The sequence below is a fragment of the Ursus maritimus genome, unplaced genomic scaffold, assembly GCF_017311325.1.
Source record: "Ursus maritimus isolate PB19 unplaced genomic scaffold, ASM1731132v1 scaffold_27, whole genome shotgun sequence".
In the NCBI taxonomy this organism is placed as follows: Eukaryota; Metazoa; Chordata; class Mammalia; order Carnivora; family Ursidae; genus Ursus; species Ursus maritimus.
In genome coordinates, this window is record NW_024425230.1 from 38772175 (window position 1) to 38787918 (window position 15744).

Sequence of the window (15744 nt, forward strand, 5' to 3'; positions counted from 1 at the left end):
CCCCCCCCGGGGTTTGGGCGGCCTTGCCCTCGGGCGCTGTGGCAGGCCCTGGACCTGTCCGCTGCGCCCCGCGGCGCGCTCCGAAGCCTGGCACTTTGACCCGAGGGACGGGGTGGGGGCGACTCGCCGAGGCTTGGCACGGGGGGAGGAGACTTTCATCAACTTAAGGCCCCATGATGGGGAGAGAGCACTACAGGTTTCTGGGAGGCCAGGTGCCGTCTTCTCAGCATCAGCCACCTCGCACATCTCCTCACCCCATTTGCACAAGGACGTGATTCCAGAAGGCTCCTCCACGCACAGTCAGCTTGCTTGTGGCAGAATGAAGCTGTGGTCCCCGTCGTCAGGGGCCAGGGCTAGGGTGGGAATGGGGGTAGCCAGCAGATCTGCAGCAGGCTGGGGTAGAAGGGCATAGGAGGCCGTTGTCGGTAGCTGACCCCGACTCTGGGCCAGGCATTGTGGATGTCTCATGGCGTGTGTGGGTCTGGCTAGTGCTCACCGTAACTTTGCGACGTGGAAGTTAGTATTCTCATTTGAGGAAGGAGAAAATGAGTCCCAGAAAGGTGAGCATTGAGGCCATGCAGGTAGTGATAGGTTAGGGGTGCAGCCTGGGAGAGAGGGAGTCCTAGCTGGTTGGCTCAGAAGCAGGTGGGAAGTTCGTCCCTTGGGCAGGTGGAGAGAACACAGCCCCTGAGACCTAGTACTCTCGAATCCAGTGGAGGGCAGCTGGGGGCTGCTGCTGTGGTTTCTGGCTCTGTGTTTCCCAGCTGCCTCCATGTAAGGCATTTCTGGGAGAGTCTTGGTGTCTAAGGGGAGCTGGTACCTTGGCCTCTTCACAAATACCTTCAGAGTCCTGTTCTTCTCCTAAGGTGAGTCTTTAACACGTAAAGTGGCCCCACCGATAATTCAGCTGCTTTGGGAGAGGCTTGGGCAGGGGGCACAGGAGGTGTGTGGAGGGGGATGGGTGTGTGCTGGTCTGGAGCAAGTGTCCAGCTGGCAGGAATGAGACCTGAACTGATCCTGACCACCCCCCTGAGGTTTCCCTCCTTATGAGATGTGAGCGTGAACAAGCAGACTGTCTAGCAGAGCTGGACCTTCACTAGAAAAATGGGATTTTCTCATGTCAACTTAGGCAAATGGCTGAGCCATTCCTCATCAGAGATTGGGGTTGGTCAAAGGCTTGACTGCATGGAGCGGCTCTGTAACGCTGGAGCCCCTTCCCTTCCTGGGCAGTCTCCTCAGAGCCTGAGTGTGATGATTCCTAATGTGGGGGGAGGTTTAAGAAGACAGTCATGCCTGCCCCCTTGCAGTGGTCCCATTTCACTGACTGGAGCTAGGTGCGGTGGGGTGAGGCTCTCTGAATGTCCAACAGAGTGAGCTGGGGTCAGTGAGTGAGAGGATTTGGTAGGGTTGAGAGTTCCCTGTGGGGTGATCCTCTAGTCCTGGAGGCGTCTTCCCCAATTGTCCCTCTGGAGGCCACTGGCTTCCCCAACCCTGGTGCTACGTTGGAGGGTTGAGGGTGCTGTCATCAGAGCCCAGACACAAGAACAGCTGTTGTGGGCTCGCTGTGTGACTTTAAGTAAGTCCCAGCCCCTGTCTGGACCTCAGTTTCCTTCTTTTGTCAAGCAGGTGGGTTAGACCAGACAGCAGTGGTTTTCAAACTCCTCCCACCCCCAGTGAATTCTTACACAGAACCCCAACTTATAGTATAGATAAAGGGGAAATGCTCTGGCTCCCCTTCCTCATGCTGGTGGCTCTTGAAGCAGAGTCTGAAAATCCCCCGGATGATCTCTGAGGTTCCTTTTTGTGAGGTTCTGGGAAATCGGTGTTAAACGTCAGAAGTGTTGCGTGCTATGAGGATGGAAGACAGGAGTGCGAGTCCTAGTGATTCCATTAAGAGAAAAGTAGGCTTCGTCCTCGGGAGGTCTGGAGCAGACATGTGCCTCTGATCAAAACTTGTAGCTGTGTCCCTCCCCTCTGCCATGTGGTTTCATCTGTTCAGGACCAGAAAGGTACCTGCCCTGGGGCCTTCTCTGGGTCCTAGCTGGTGACTATAATTCCACCTCAGAACTTCTCCCCTTTAGTTTTATGTCTCTCCATTGATAAAATTGATAAAATGCAAATTCCTCTTGGGGAAAGATTGTAGGAAAAGGCTTTAAGTTGTTACTGGTTGGTTTTAATCTGATGAGGCCGCTGAGCAGCGGCCTTGAGAAGGGAGGCTGGGCCACCACATTTAAATCAACAAACATTTAGGCAGTGCCTGTTGTATACCAGCTGTGACAAGGGGACGAGGTGAGAATGTGACAACCACTGCCCTCATGGGGCTGCAAGACAGGAGGCAGGAGGGAAGGAATTCCCATTTGTTGGAACCGTCCAGATACTACGTAGGTCATTTTATGTATGTTTATCTCATTTGTCATAATATAGATCTTAGTCTCATTTTTTATTATGTAAAATTTTGATTGCATACAGAATATCCATGTAACCACTACCCAGAGCAAGAAACAGCATTGTCAGCACCCAGAAACTCCCCTTGTGTCCCAGACATAACACCCCACCCAGGGGTACCCACTATTCTTTTAGCACCATAGATGAGTTTTGCCTAAGTGGAATCACACACTACGTGGTCTTTTGTGTCTGGCTTCTTTCATTCAACATTATGCTTGTGAGTTTTATCCATGTGGTTGCACGGAGCAGTTCATTCTTATTGTTGTATAATGATTCCATTGTATGGGCCTAACTCGATTTACTTACCTATTCTTCTATTGATGGCCCTTTGGTTGTTTCCTATTTGTAGTTATTACTAATAGGGCTGCTGTGAACGTTCTAACGTGGGCCACTTGGGAAAACATCTACATGCGTTTCTCTTGGGTATGTCCATAAAAACTGCCCAACGGATTTCCAGAGTGGTTGTCCCAGAGTATGATTCTCTTGGCAGTGTGTGAGGGTTCTGACTGCTCCACACTGTCACCAACAGGGACCAACAGGCTTTGTCTAGACTCATTTTCCGTGTAAGTCATTTGAAGCTCAGAAAAGTTGTCCTGTGCTCGGTGTGTGCAGAGGGGCTAGAGCTGACATTCCAGCTCAGTCCTGTGTGACTGCAGAGTCTGCTTTCTCTTTCTGGGTTAGACATAGACAGGAGCCAAAATATGAAAGCTCAAACCCTAAAAATGTATGAAGAGACCTCTCTGGGAATTTAAAGGGGGAGAGGGATCTTAATCTATTTTGGTGAGAAATAGAGTCATGGAGCCTCACAGAGTTGGTAGCATTTGAGCCAGGTCTTAGGGGAAGGGAGCGGTTTTGCTAGGAGGGCTCTCCCGGCGGGCCTTCCATGGAAAGGGCCCAGCTTGAGCTGAGGCATGGCAGGAGTGAAAGTTTTGGGGAAACGGGAAAGGTTTACTTTGGCTATAATATAGGATATGTGGGGGGGTGGGGGCTAAGGCTGGCAAGTTTAGTGGGGGCCAAACTGGTGGTCCTAGTTTTTCCTTAGGGAGCTCCCTTGCCCCCCAGACCCTGGCTACCTCTGGAGCCCAAGGCAGGGGCTCATCATTTTGCTGGGGGGCTGGGGCTGCTTCGAATCCAGCTCAGCTCCTGATAGCAAATGGAGGGTCTTAGCTGTTCTAAGGACTAGTCTCAGGGTATCTGTCAACAGAATTTTTTGGAGTTTTCTGCTTCCCTCTAGGTGTGTGAAATGAGTAACTCCACCCCTCAGGACCTACCTGACCCCAAAGAAGATGGTCGACAGCAGTCCTCTGCCACCCTCTGGGCTAGTCTCAGGAAATTTGCCAGAATGGGGGTGGGGGGGTGGGTGAGGGGGGTCTAGCTTCAGATTTTGGTCAAGCCAAACTTTCCAGGAGGATCCCAAAACCTTTTCCCTAGAAGGGAATTGAAATGCTTGTCTCCGTTGCTGTGGGAAGCAGAAACACAAATAGTGGCCTGGGATGTTCCAGATATTAACAGTAATAACCACCTTTCTTATTTGCCTGGGAGTTTATGCCCTTATCACAAATGGATCCCCACACGGCTGTGTGAAGCACGCGATAGAGATGTTTTCAGTCCTGTTTACACATGAGGGGACAGAGGCCCAGAGGGTGCCAGGCTGTGTGGGTTAGACAGCCACTACACACCAGGCTAGTCTAGAACTGGGGCTCCTGGAGCCTGCTCTTTTTCATATTCCATGCTTGCTGGGCTCAGGCCAAGCACAAGGTGAAGACTGAACAGGGTGGAGGGTGCTTGATGGACCATGGGCATCCCAGACAGGAGTTCAGCAAGTGACCGTGAGAGTCAGGCCCGGGAGCCAGGCCAGCCCTGCCTGGGGGACTTCAGGGATGAGTGCCCCATGGAAGGGAGGGAAGCAGGAGGCATCCTGGTACTAGAGCTGTGGTTTGCAGGGAGCAGCACTGGAGGAAAGAGTGTGAAATGTATACCTTCTCTGAGAGCTGGAACAGTTTCAGCCCCTTGGCATTGGTGAGACGCACCCTTGTGTCATGGTGCCTCCACCCAGCCTGCTGAAAACAGTCTTTTGGGACTCATGGGGCCCTGGGTGTGGTTGGTATCTGATTGGCAGGCAGAAGAAAAGTTGCCAATGCTAGCCAAAATGAGCTCTGAGAGGCCTTTGCTAATGACTCTTGAGAGACACATCCACAGGCAGCTGATTTTTACCTTTGTCATTGGCACACTGTGCCCTGGGTCCTGCCCTTGGGGTGCTGTCCAGGGTGGCATGTGGCTGCCCCAGGAATAGTTGTTTCTGTGGAAATAACGACTTGCAAGCAGAAGGGACTCGAATTCTTGCGCCCTGTGTTTTCGGTATCTCCCTTGGGGCAGGGAGATCCCAGGGTAGGATGCAGGGTAGGTGCGGTGGTAAACACTCCCTTTGGCTCAGGGTTGTCCTCTGGCTCTCACTGGGGTGCTCTGGGCAGGCAGTTAGGTCCATTTTGTAGATGAGGAACCTGAGGCTTCTCTGACAAGAGATGAGGTCACGGAGCTAGTTGTGGGCAAAATTGGAAACAGAACCTCCAGCTCCTGACTCCTGGGGCCTGCTATCATTTGTCACGCCACTCCTGTCNTTTCCCTTGGGGTGATGAGTGAGAGAGTTTACAAATCAGTCCAGACTTGCAGTTGGGTGGTACAGCCCCTCAGGGAGCTGAGGTCATGACCATCCCTTAACTTTCTACTGCATCCTGTAGTTTACAAAATAATTTCATGATCTGCAGTGGTTTGTACAGGATTAACCCCTTAGGCAGATGGGGAAGCTAAGTCTGGCAGTTTAAATGACTTACCCAGGCAGTTGGGACTCGAACCCACAACTTCTGAGTCAAAGATGAGCTCTCTCTCTCTCCCACCTCACTTTTTCTGCCCCTTTTTCTCAGCAGCCGACCTGAATTTCAGGAGAACAAACCGCTGAAGTTGGCCATGGGGCCGTTTCTCTGAACGTGTTCAGAGCAGATCTGAAGAAGTGAGGAGGGCTCCTTTTCTGTCTCCCTAACAGGTTCGAATTGACATAAATCAAATAAGAACCATACATCGTCAGTCGCTGGTGAGAACAGGCTTGGGCAGGGTAGTTCTTGAGGAGCTAGGGCTGTTGATTGTTGTTAAATTATGAGCTCCCGTGCAGCTCATTACTTTTAGGCCCAGACTCAGGCTTGCGCCAATGTTCCTGGCTGTCCTGACCTCAGGGTTCCTCTGGTTTCAGGGCTGTATGCTCCAGGCCTCAATGAGGAGCCCAGACATGGAGACGTTCAAGCAGCAGAAGGTGGAGGACTTCTACGACATCGGAGAGGAGCTGGGCAGGTAAGAGGCTGGGAGAGGTGGAGGGGGCGCCTCTCCTGGGGCACTTTTCACTTGATCGTGTAGGCACGGGCTTGTCACGGGACTCCTGGGAAAACAATCCTGAGGAATTCATCTTCAATGTGCGGCTCTGCGAATAGTTGTCTCTGTGGAAATAACGACTTGCCAGCAGAAGGGACTAGAATGCTTGCGCCCTGTGTTTTCAGTATTGCTGGGCTGGCAGTAATGGCGAGTCTAAAGGATTCTCATGTCATCTGTTACTTTGCTCACAAAGCCCTCCCCAGACTCTGGACTGAGACCTGGCCTGTTGGTTTTCTTCTCCGAGTCCCACTTGGGATTCTCCATGGCTCTCGGGATTTTGTTTCATAAGCTCAGCGCCTGAATGGGAGGTGAAGTAATCCTCCTGAAAATGGATTCGTGTTGAGTAACAGGCCTCACGAGCCTCGTCGCGAAGGTTCCTAGGATCTGAGTTACTGGGTGCATTTTCGGCTGGGCTAAATCCAGAACGCAGCTGGGGATAAATTCTGAGATCTGAAAGTAGTTACTGTGTGGAAAGAAAGGAAGATTTTCCAAAGCTCCCTTCTTGCGTTCCATTTCTCGAATCTGCTCATATTTATTTAGCTGGTTTTTCAGTGATTACAGAACACCGGCACCAGGGTTTGATTCTCACTGCAGTGCCTGAGATGGGAATTCCTTTCACTCTCATTTTTCATGTGAGGAAACTGGTCCCAAGAGTTTAAGCAAGTTGCCCAAAGTTGCTCAGCCAGCGAGTGACGTGGCCAAGGTCTGGCCTGTCCGATTTGTACCTGCACCCTGTCATGCCTTTTCCAATAAGTACAGCCCTTGCATACTCACGTGAGCTTGGCTGTACACCCAGCCTCACCCCTTTACGCCCCCAGCAGAGTGAAAACTTGGGGGTTTAAGGCCTTCACTGTATCCATGATGCAAAACAGAACGCCCTTCCCCTTTATAGAGCTCTTGGGTTCAGACCTAATTCTCTTACTTTTATTTATTTATTTTATTTTTAATTTTATTATTTTTAAAGATTTATTTATTTGAGAGAGAGAGAAAGAATGCGAGCAGGGGGAGGGGCCGAGGGAGAGGAAGAGAGAGAATCCTCAGGCAGACTCCCCCCCGAGTGTGGAGACTGATATGAGGCTTGATCCCAGGACCCTGAGATCATGACCTGAGCTGAAATCCAGAGTTGGATGCTCCGCCGACGGGGCCAGCCAGGTGCCCCATCACTTACTTTTATTTTTAAAGACAAAATAGAGAGAGCTTCAAAGCCAGAGGAGCCTTACTTCAAGGAGAGGGTGCATTACTTCAAGTCCAGGGAGTGCTTGTCCTGGCTGACTGGCTGGCTGGGTGGGGGAGCCAAGGACTGCAGAGACCCAGGAGGGGCACGAGTCCTCAGCCTTCTGTCTGAGCTGATGGCCACTGGCAATCCAGGGTCTGGAGAAGGTATGGGAAGAGGAGAGAGGGCCAGAGGCTGGAAGGTGGTCAGCGGGAGGCTGCCTCTGAATGGGAAGCCAGGTGCTTCTCCTGATGTGGTGATACCAGAGGTAAAGTGGCAAGCTCAGTAGCGGACCCTGGAAGGCCCCGCCAGTGGCATTTGATTTGGTAGCCTTGGCCACATTCTATGTGGAGGGGTCTGTGCTAAGTGCTCTGGGCACAAAGTTGAACAAGACACGGACAGTTTCTGCCCTCCTGGAGCTCCAGCCTGGCAATGAGGGCTGCCGTGCACATGCCAAGGGCAGAGTTGGAAGGGACCTTGTTGGGCTCGGGGGCTCTAAAGAAGGAAGTCGAGGCTGTTTCGTGGGGAATTCACCTATTATTCCTTCTTAGTCCTGTCTCTCCCCACCTTTGTGTATCTGGGCTATTAGAGCTGGAAGAGGCCTCTTGTTCTCTGGTCCTTCACCTGCAGCAGGGTGGGAGGGCCTGTACCTCACAGACCGGGATCTTTGGATCACCACCCCCCCACAGCTCTAAAGCGCTAACTGGACATAGCATGCGTAAGAGGCTGCAGAGCCCTGAGGCCTTTGGAATGGTATGACATCCTAGGATTTGTGGTCTAGAGGCCAGATGAGCTAGAAGGCCTTTAGAGATCGTTTCTTCCAGGCTCTTCATCTGAAAACTCAGGAGACCGAGCTCAGGGAGTGTGGGTGTCTTGCTGGGGGCCATGCATAGGCTGGAGCTAGAGTCGTCTACAGATGAGCACTCTGATTCAGAAGGGACAGTCCTATTTTCCTCCCCTCCCCTCCTTTTCTTCCCTTAACGTGCAATGAGGAGCTACTGGGTGCCAGCCCCTGTCCAGGGCGGTGGTAAACAAGCCGACACATTCCCGTCCTTTTGCAGCTTATGATCCACTGGTGGAGAAAGGCACTAAACCCATGAACAGGGGACCCGAAAGGACAACTCTTTATAACCTGTGTTAAAGGCTGTGCAAGGAGAGAACAGGAGGCACTGAGAGAGCGTGGGGCACATGGTTGAGACCAGGTGGTCAGGGAGTGCTGCTCGGAGGAAGTGACTGTTCATTTAAGAGCTGAGAGGTAAATGTGCTGGTGAAGGCAAGACCACAGACACAGGCCTAGAGGTGGGGTAGAGCTTGCAGAAGTGGGAGCTGTGGGTAAGCCATGCTAGATGACGTTGGAGACATGGGTGGGGGCTGGAACCAGCCAGTGAGCTCCCTGTCAACACAGAGCGGTGGCCAGATTTGGCCTTAGGCGTCAACACAGATTGAAATTTGTGTCCCCTTCCTAGCTGTGCAACCTTAGGACAACTTACTCAACCTCTCTGGGCCTCTGTTCTCTTACCCGTAAGGTAGGAATAATCACAGTACCTAGTCCATGGTTGCTGGGATTAAGTGAGATGCTGAGTCTATGGTGCCCGTCACAGAGCCAGGCATGGGGTAAGTGTTCAATGAACGAGAGCTTCTGGCCTTTGAAGGAAGTCTGGGGCACCAAGGCCCTGCCTCCCACCTCTGGAGCCCCCTAGGAGGGTCTCCGCCAGGCTCAAATGAGTCCACACTGTATAAGTCCAGTTGTGTAAAGTTCAAAACAGGCAAAATCAATCAGGGGTGCTAAAAGCCAGAACAGCGGTTATTCTTCAAGAACTAGTCACTGGAAGGGGGCATGCGGGAGGTTCTGGGCGGGGGGGATGTGTGGTTCTGTTTCTTGATCTGGGTGCTTGTTTCACCGATGCGTTCTTTTCGGCGCAATATATCGAGCCCTACATGTTTAGGTCCATCTTCCTGCAGGCGTGTTTTACCTGAACTAAAACCACGCATTAGCAAACAAGGAATCCCTCACCCTCCTCCTGGTCCTGGTCTGGTCCCCGAAGCACGTGTTTTTGATTCCTTCGGAGGCCTTGGGCGTCTTATCCTACAAGTAGGAGGACATCTGTGAAAAAAGCTGCAGAATCTGCCTTTGGGTCAGGACGGCGAGCGCTGGCTGGAGGGTCCTGGGCTGTGACCCCGCTTGACCCTGTTGTGCATCTTGCCTGACTTCTGGCTCCCGGCGCTGAGTGCGGACATTTGGCTGTGCTCCCATTTTGGCACCAGCCTGCTGGGGATGCTGGAGATCGTGTGCTGTTTCTGGGAATGCTTAGAGAAATGCTGGCCTGCAGATTCGGGCTTCTCCCAGCCTTGGTAGCCGGGGTTAGGTGGAGTGGGGGAATATGAGAGTAGGACTTTTAAAGAAAAACCCACCCAACTCCTCCTTTTTAGTCAAGGCCAGGACCAGAGAGGGGAAGTGACTTGTCTGAGGTCCCTCGGGGGTGGGGACATGTGGTCTGACTCTTAACCTGGGGCTCTGGCTACCATACCCTAAGAACTCACAAAGCACAAACTCAGTTTTGCTCTCATTTGAATGTTTCTGGTGAACGGGGAGAATATGTGGCAGGGTGGTCTTGTCTGTTTGACCTTGAGAGTAGGGTAGCTGTGTCAGAATCAGGAGGGTGAGCATTTGGGAAGGAGCGATGTTCCTCAGAGGGAGGGCGCTGGTGGATAGGCCCTCTCTCTGGGGATGTATGCCCAAGAAGACAAGGTAATTTAACGTATATGATGTCTGTGCTCTAATGATCGGTGCTTTCTTCTTTCCTGTACTTATATTACTTTCCTTTACTTAGATTGTTCCATTAACATGAAATCATAAAATGTTATACTGAACTGGATCTCAACAAGAGGTTAGTCCCAATCTCCATTTTATACAAGGAAAGTGAGGCTGAGGGAGGGGAGGTGATTTTGTCCAAGGTCACAGAGTACGCAGTGCGGAAGGTGGAGCTCAAAGAAGCTTTTCAACTACACTGTGCTGGTTTAAACAAAGAGACAAATATTTATATGTTCATTCGGCTTTTATCCACAGCCCCAGCTCTATCGAGGAGCCTACCTCACCATGACTCCACACATGCTCTCGCCCCCTCCCCTCTTCCCTGGTGAAGACACCAGCCACAAGCCCTGTTACTTACAGGAGGCTCGTGTGTGCAAGGCACCCTGCTAGGCACATAACCTGCAGAATCCCCTTTCCTACGGACAGGAGCCTTGGGCCAGGGAAGGAGCCACTGTTCTCGAGCCTCGCCCTTCCTAAACAGAGCTGAGGAATTCCCTGCAACATCCATATTGATAGGGCTGCCTGCCAGACCCAAGTCACTGGATGGGGTTCTCTGTGGTTAAGATCACACACTCAGCTTAGGGGGTGCCTGGGTAGCGCAGTCGTTAAGCGTCTGTCTTCGGCTCAGGGCGTGATCCCGGCGTTCCGGGATCAAGTCCCACATCAGGCTCCTCCGCTGGGAGCCTGCTTCTTCCTCTCCCACTCCCCTGCTTGTGTTCCCTCTCTCGCTGGCTGTCTCTGTCACATAAATAAATAAAATCTTTAAAAAAAAAAAAAGATCACACACTGAGCTTAGACAGGTCAACCTCTTTGGGAGAGAAACTAGACCTCCAGGAGTACGTAGAGCTCAGATTTACCCAGGCTGGGTTCTATAGCCCATTCTAGCCACAAAGCACTATAGAAAACTACAATAGCACGTGTTTGGATTGAGCTGTCTCAGTCCTTGGGGAAAGGGTTTCCGAGGTAAACTCTGAAGCAAAGGTGCTTTTATTATTTCTTTTTAAATTAAAAACTTTTTTTTTAAATTATAGAAGTAATGCGTGGCAAATGCCATAAAGCTCTGAAGAGTTCAAGTAAAAAGTCAACTCCCTCCACCCTCCCTCCTTGTCTCATGCCCACAGCTAGACTTTGCTGACAATTTTCTTCTATCACCTTCCAGAACTTTTCTAAGTAAAGCAAGTGTGTACGGGGACCCAGATGGGATCACGTGACCATAACAATCTACCACTTGCTTTTTTCACTTAATGAAATGCATTGAATATCTTTTTACAGCACTATATGGAGATCCATGAGACTTATTTTGGATGAAAGTTTTTTTTTAATATAAAAAACTTAAGAAGGCAAGTTAAGCCAATGAGAGATTAGTAGCCTTAACTCAGCAACTATTTTTTTTAATTCTTATTTTTAAATTTATTTTTATTTAAATTCAAGTTAGTTAACATATAGTGTAGTATTGGTTTCAGGAGTAGAATTTAGTGATTCATCACTTACATATAACCCCCAGTGCTCATCCCAACAAAATATTCTTACTTTTTTTTTTTTTTAGTGTTTTTTTATTACCTTATGTTAGTCACCATACAGTACATCCCCGGTTTCCGATGTAAGGCTCGATGATTCATTAGTTGTGTATAACACCCAGTGCACCATGCAATACGTGCCCTCCTTACTGCCCATCACCGGTCTATCCCATTCCCCCACTCCCCTCCCCTCTGAGGCCCTCAGTTTGTTTCTCATAGTCCATAGTCTCTCATGCTTCATTCCCCCTTCTGATTACCCCCCCTTTCTTTATCCCTTTCTTCCCCTACCGATCTTCCTAGTTCTTATGTTCCATAGATGAGAGAAATCATATGATAGTTGTCTTTCTCTGCTTGACTTATTTCACTTAGCATTATCTCCTCCAGTGCCGTCCATGTTGCAGCAAATGAGAAATCATTCTTTGTGATGGCCGAGTAATATTCCATTGTATATATGGACCACAGCTTCTTAATCCAGTCATCTGTTGAAGGGCATCTCAGTTCCTTCCACGATTTAGCTATTGTGGACAGAGCTGCTATGAACATTGGGGTGCATATGGCCCTTCTCTTCACTACGTCTGTATCTTTGGGGTAAATACCCAGTAGTGCATTGGCTGGGTCATATCGGCAACTATTTTTATTTCTGAGTTCTACCTTCTCATTTTTCCAGGGCTGTTTCTCACGCCCACACATCCCCTCCTCTTTCATGTCTGCTTGAGGCACATATGTTCAGAGTTAACATTCCCCCCAGTGCTGTGCTACTGGGGCAGGCTGGGGAGGCCACGGGGAGCAAGGCAGCGCTCGTGGCCCTGGGACTGCCCCCATGAGACCTATCTCACATTTGTTTGTACCAAGCTGTCAGCTCTTTGAAGGCAGTTTCTCTTATTTTGTTTTTTGTTTGTTTGTTTAAGTGTGTATTCAAATTCCAGTTAGTTAACACTGTAATATTAGTTTCAGGTGTACAATATAGTGATTCAACACCTCCATCCAACACCCGGGGCTTATCACGACAAACGCCCTCCTTAATCCCCCACCTGTCCCACCCCTCCCTTCACCCCCTCCCTTAGGTTCTTATTTCGAGTATCACTATAGCACTGAGTCAGAGGCCAGAGGGCCCAACAACTTCTGTGACTTCTCCTTGCTCTTTCCTTTCTAGGTCAAAGGTTGTCTCCCTGGCAAAGCCTAACCCACCCTATCCTACTCTACCCCCTTCTGTGTATTTAATTACCCCTTATTCTGGACCCACATCCCTATTAAGTGCTCAGGTCATCAGACTTCATGTTACCTGAAAGGGTTCACCTGGTCATCTCCCCACTGAAGCTTCCTCCAGGCTGGGCTCCCCTCTATCGTGTCCAGAGCCGGCCTTTTACACTGAGAAGGGCTCCGCACCTGCAGTGAGCTGCAGCACTGTTTGGAACCTGCCCTGAGTTAAATCTGAGGCAGAAAACCTCAGCCAGGCCCCCAATACCCATAGGCCTTGAACTCCATGAATGTCAGATTTTGCCAGCACCAACTGGAAAACAAAATGCAGTAATTACCTCCATTTCCCGGACACACGTTATTATATTTAATCCTTGTCATATCCTGTGAAGTAGGTATTACTCCCATTTTACAGATGGAGAAACTCAGTCTCCAAAATGTGAGGTACTTGGCTCAAGAAATTCGGATCTGCCTTACCAAGGAGAAGCCAACCGGGAAATTCCACTTTGTGTGACACAGCAAATCTCAGAAAAAGTCAGAAATAAAAGCCAGAGACTTTTCTGGACAGAGCCCTGTCTCCTGCCCTGGGGTGGGATTTTTGTGCCTTTCTGATCACATACACACTTGTATTTCCTGTTGCTGGGAAGGTGAACGTGGCTGACATGTATTAAGAATTTTCTGTACTCGTGTCAGTGTCTGTGCCGGGTACTTCCCATCCTTCCAGAACAATATGATCTGGGTCACATTCCCACTTCACAGATGAAGAAACTGAGGCTCAGAGAAGTTTTACAGCAGACTCTTTCCCTCATGCCAAAAGGCTTCTTTGCCACGAACACCAAACTCGTCTTCTTCAGGCCCAGGAAGCTTTCAGCTCAGTGTTAGTGGCAAGGTAGCCATTTGGGCCATAGCTGTGCCCGGAGCAAGCCAGCAGTTTCTGAGAGATGAGTGGGGTGTGTGGATGTGTACGTTCATGTCTATACGCTAGGTCGTTATCACAGTCCAATGACACTTCCTGGACACCCACTGGTGATGGGCACCATGATGGATGCAGGACACTTGGGGCTCAGGCCTTGCCCCAGAAGAGCTTAGGCCCAGTTGTGGCACAGGGGTACTCTCCTCAGATGAAATGAGATGGAAGGCCACGAGCTAATGGGGGGACCCCCAAAACATGTGCCGGTTGTTCAGAGGAGGAAATCATCACCCTGCGTAGGATAGCTCCTCACAGTCTAATCCAGGAGATGGCGGGTAACCACCCAAGGTTAGGGCTCTGAGGATGAGCAGGCCTGGGCGTGGGCAAGAGGACGCATGGTGGGGGTTGAAGGGTGGGGCTACCAGGAGGACAGGCGACCGCAGAGGGCCCTGGATGACAGAGGCCATGGAAGAAGGAGGGAGGCGCTTTCATCACTCATTGTTAGGAGAACAAAGCACAAAGCCACTCAAACAAAGTGGCTGCATTGCCCACGCTTCCGTCAGAAGCTGGCACACGGGGCAAATCGCTTGCCCTGAGGGGTAGGTCTCGTTGAGGTCAGTTTGCATGAGGAAAACTGTAAGAGCTGGGGGGGAGGTACTTGTGTGGGGTGTCACTGAAACTATTATATACCTGTATCTACAGTATACACTCTCTTTTCTACTTCATCGCCGGTATGGATATTTTTGTTGTGTTGTTTTTGACTCGACGTTGTTTTATTTACACTGTTCCATGTATCCTGAGTCCATATAACGTAAACGTTTTTTTGTTTCAAAATAACTTCAAATTTAATAAAAAAGTTTTCAGAATAACAGAACTCCCATATATCCTTTATTCAGATGCACCAATTTTTAACATTTTGTCACCTCCTCCCTCCTTCCCTCCCCCTCTCTCCTCCTCCTCCCTCTGCTCCTCTCCCTTCTTTCTCCTTCCTTTTTGTCTATCTGACCGTCTCTTATGCTTCTGAACCATTTGAAAGTAGGTTGCAGACATTCTGCCTCTTTATCCCTTACTACTCGATTATGCATCTCCTAAGGGCTTGACTATTCTCGTCCATATCTACAGAACAGTTTTCCTTCTTTCTTTTTTTTTAAAGATTTTTATTTATTTATTTGACAGAGATAGAGACAGCCAGCGAGAGAGGGAACACAAGCAGGGGGAGTGGGAGAGGAAGAAGCAGGCTCCCAGCGGAGGAGCCTGATGTGGGGCTCGATCCCAGAACGCCGGGATCACGCCCTGAGCCGAAGGCAGACGCTTAAAGACTGAGCCACCCAGGCGCCCCTACAGAACAGTTTTCAACTTCAGGACACTTAACTCTGATGTAATATTTTCATCTCCGCTATCTCCCTCATTCCAATTTTGTCAGTTATTCCACTAGCGTTCTTTATGGCTGTTTTCTCCCTGCAGAACAAGGTGCAGTGCAGACTATAGACTGCATTTCGTTGTCATATCTCTCTAGTTTACTTTCATCTGGAACAGTGCCTCAGCTTTTCTTGGATATTTTCGAAGAATGCTAGCCTTAAAAAAAAATACAGACACAGTACAGTCCATATACATTTGTTAACTTCATAGCATTCTGCCGCACAGACATTGCCAGTGTACTTAAGGTCCCCCTGTTGTTTCTCACTGCTAAAAATAAATGTTCCTGTGGACATATTTGTTTAATTTCCTCTCTGCATTATTTCTGCTGGGCGTGTTCCCAGAGGTGGACTACCGGGTCGAAGGTTAGGACTGATCTGTGTAATGGTTGAAACTAGATACTGAATCAGTTTACCAGGTCACCAGGAGGGGCTTATTTCCGTGTGGCTTTGTCAATACACGTTCATTGTTTTTGTTTGTTTTTGGTACTTGAAGAGTTTTGTAAAGAGACATTCGTGTTTTCACGGTGGGGAGATTTAAAGTGGCTGAGGTCTTCTGTGCTTCTCCCTTAGTCCCCGGCTTTATTTCTGTCTGCGACTCTGCCTTCCTTCGCCGTGTTTACGTTTCATTACATTGTCAGTCATTGGATAATTTGAAGTTTAGAGAGCAGCACAAGGCAGGTAAGGCAAATATAATCATTCCCATTTTATAAGTGAATGCAAAGGAGGCTTGGGAAATGTGCCTGACCAGCCCAGCGGGGGCCTGAGGCAGAGAGCTCGTCCCTGTGGCCTGATGGTGTGGCCTCCCTTCCCTC

At 49.8% G+C, this 15744-nt stretch overlaps 1 protein-coding gene across 3 annotated transcripts in view; it reads left to right on the top strand.

Annotated features, from left to right (window-relative positions):
* Positions 1–15744, top strand: part of DAPK2 (death associated protein kinase 2) — a 115515-nt gene that overhangs the window by 252 nt on the left and 99519 nt on the right. For 2 of the 3 annotated variants that reach the window (XM_040643131.1, XM_040643135.1), the window contains exon 2: positions 5690–5787. In XM_040643131.1, coding sequence (XP_040499065.1) covers positions 5696–5787 — 92 coding nt within the window. In that variant the 5' untranslated portion in view covers positions 5690–5695. Of the gene's footprint in view, positions 1–5366; positions 5486–5689; positions 5788–15744 lie in introns of all 3 variants that reach the window. The other variant, XM_040643132.1, reaches the window with a different exon arrangement.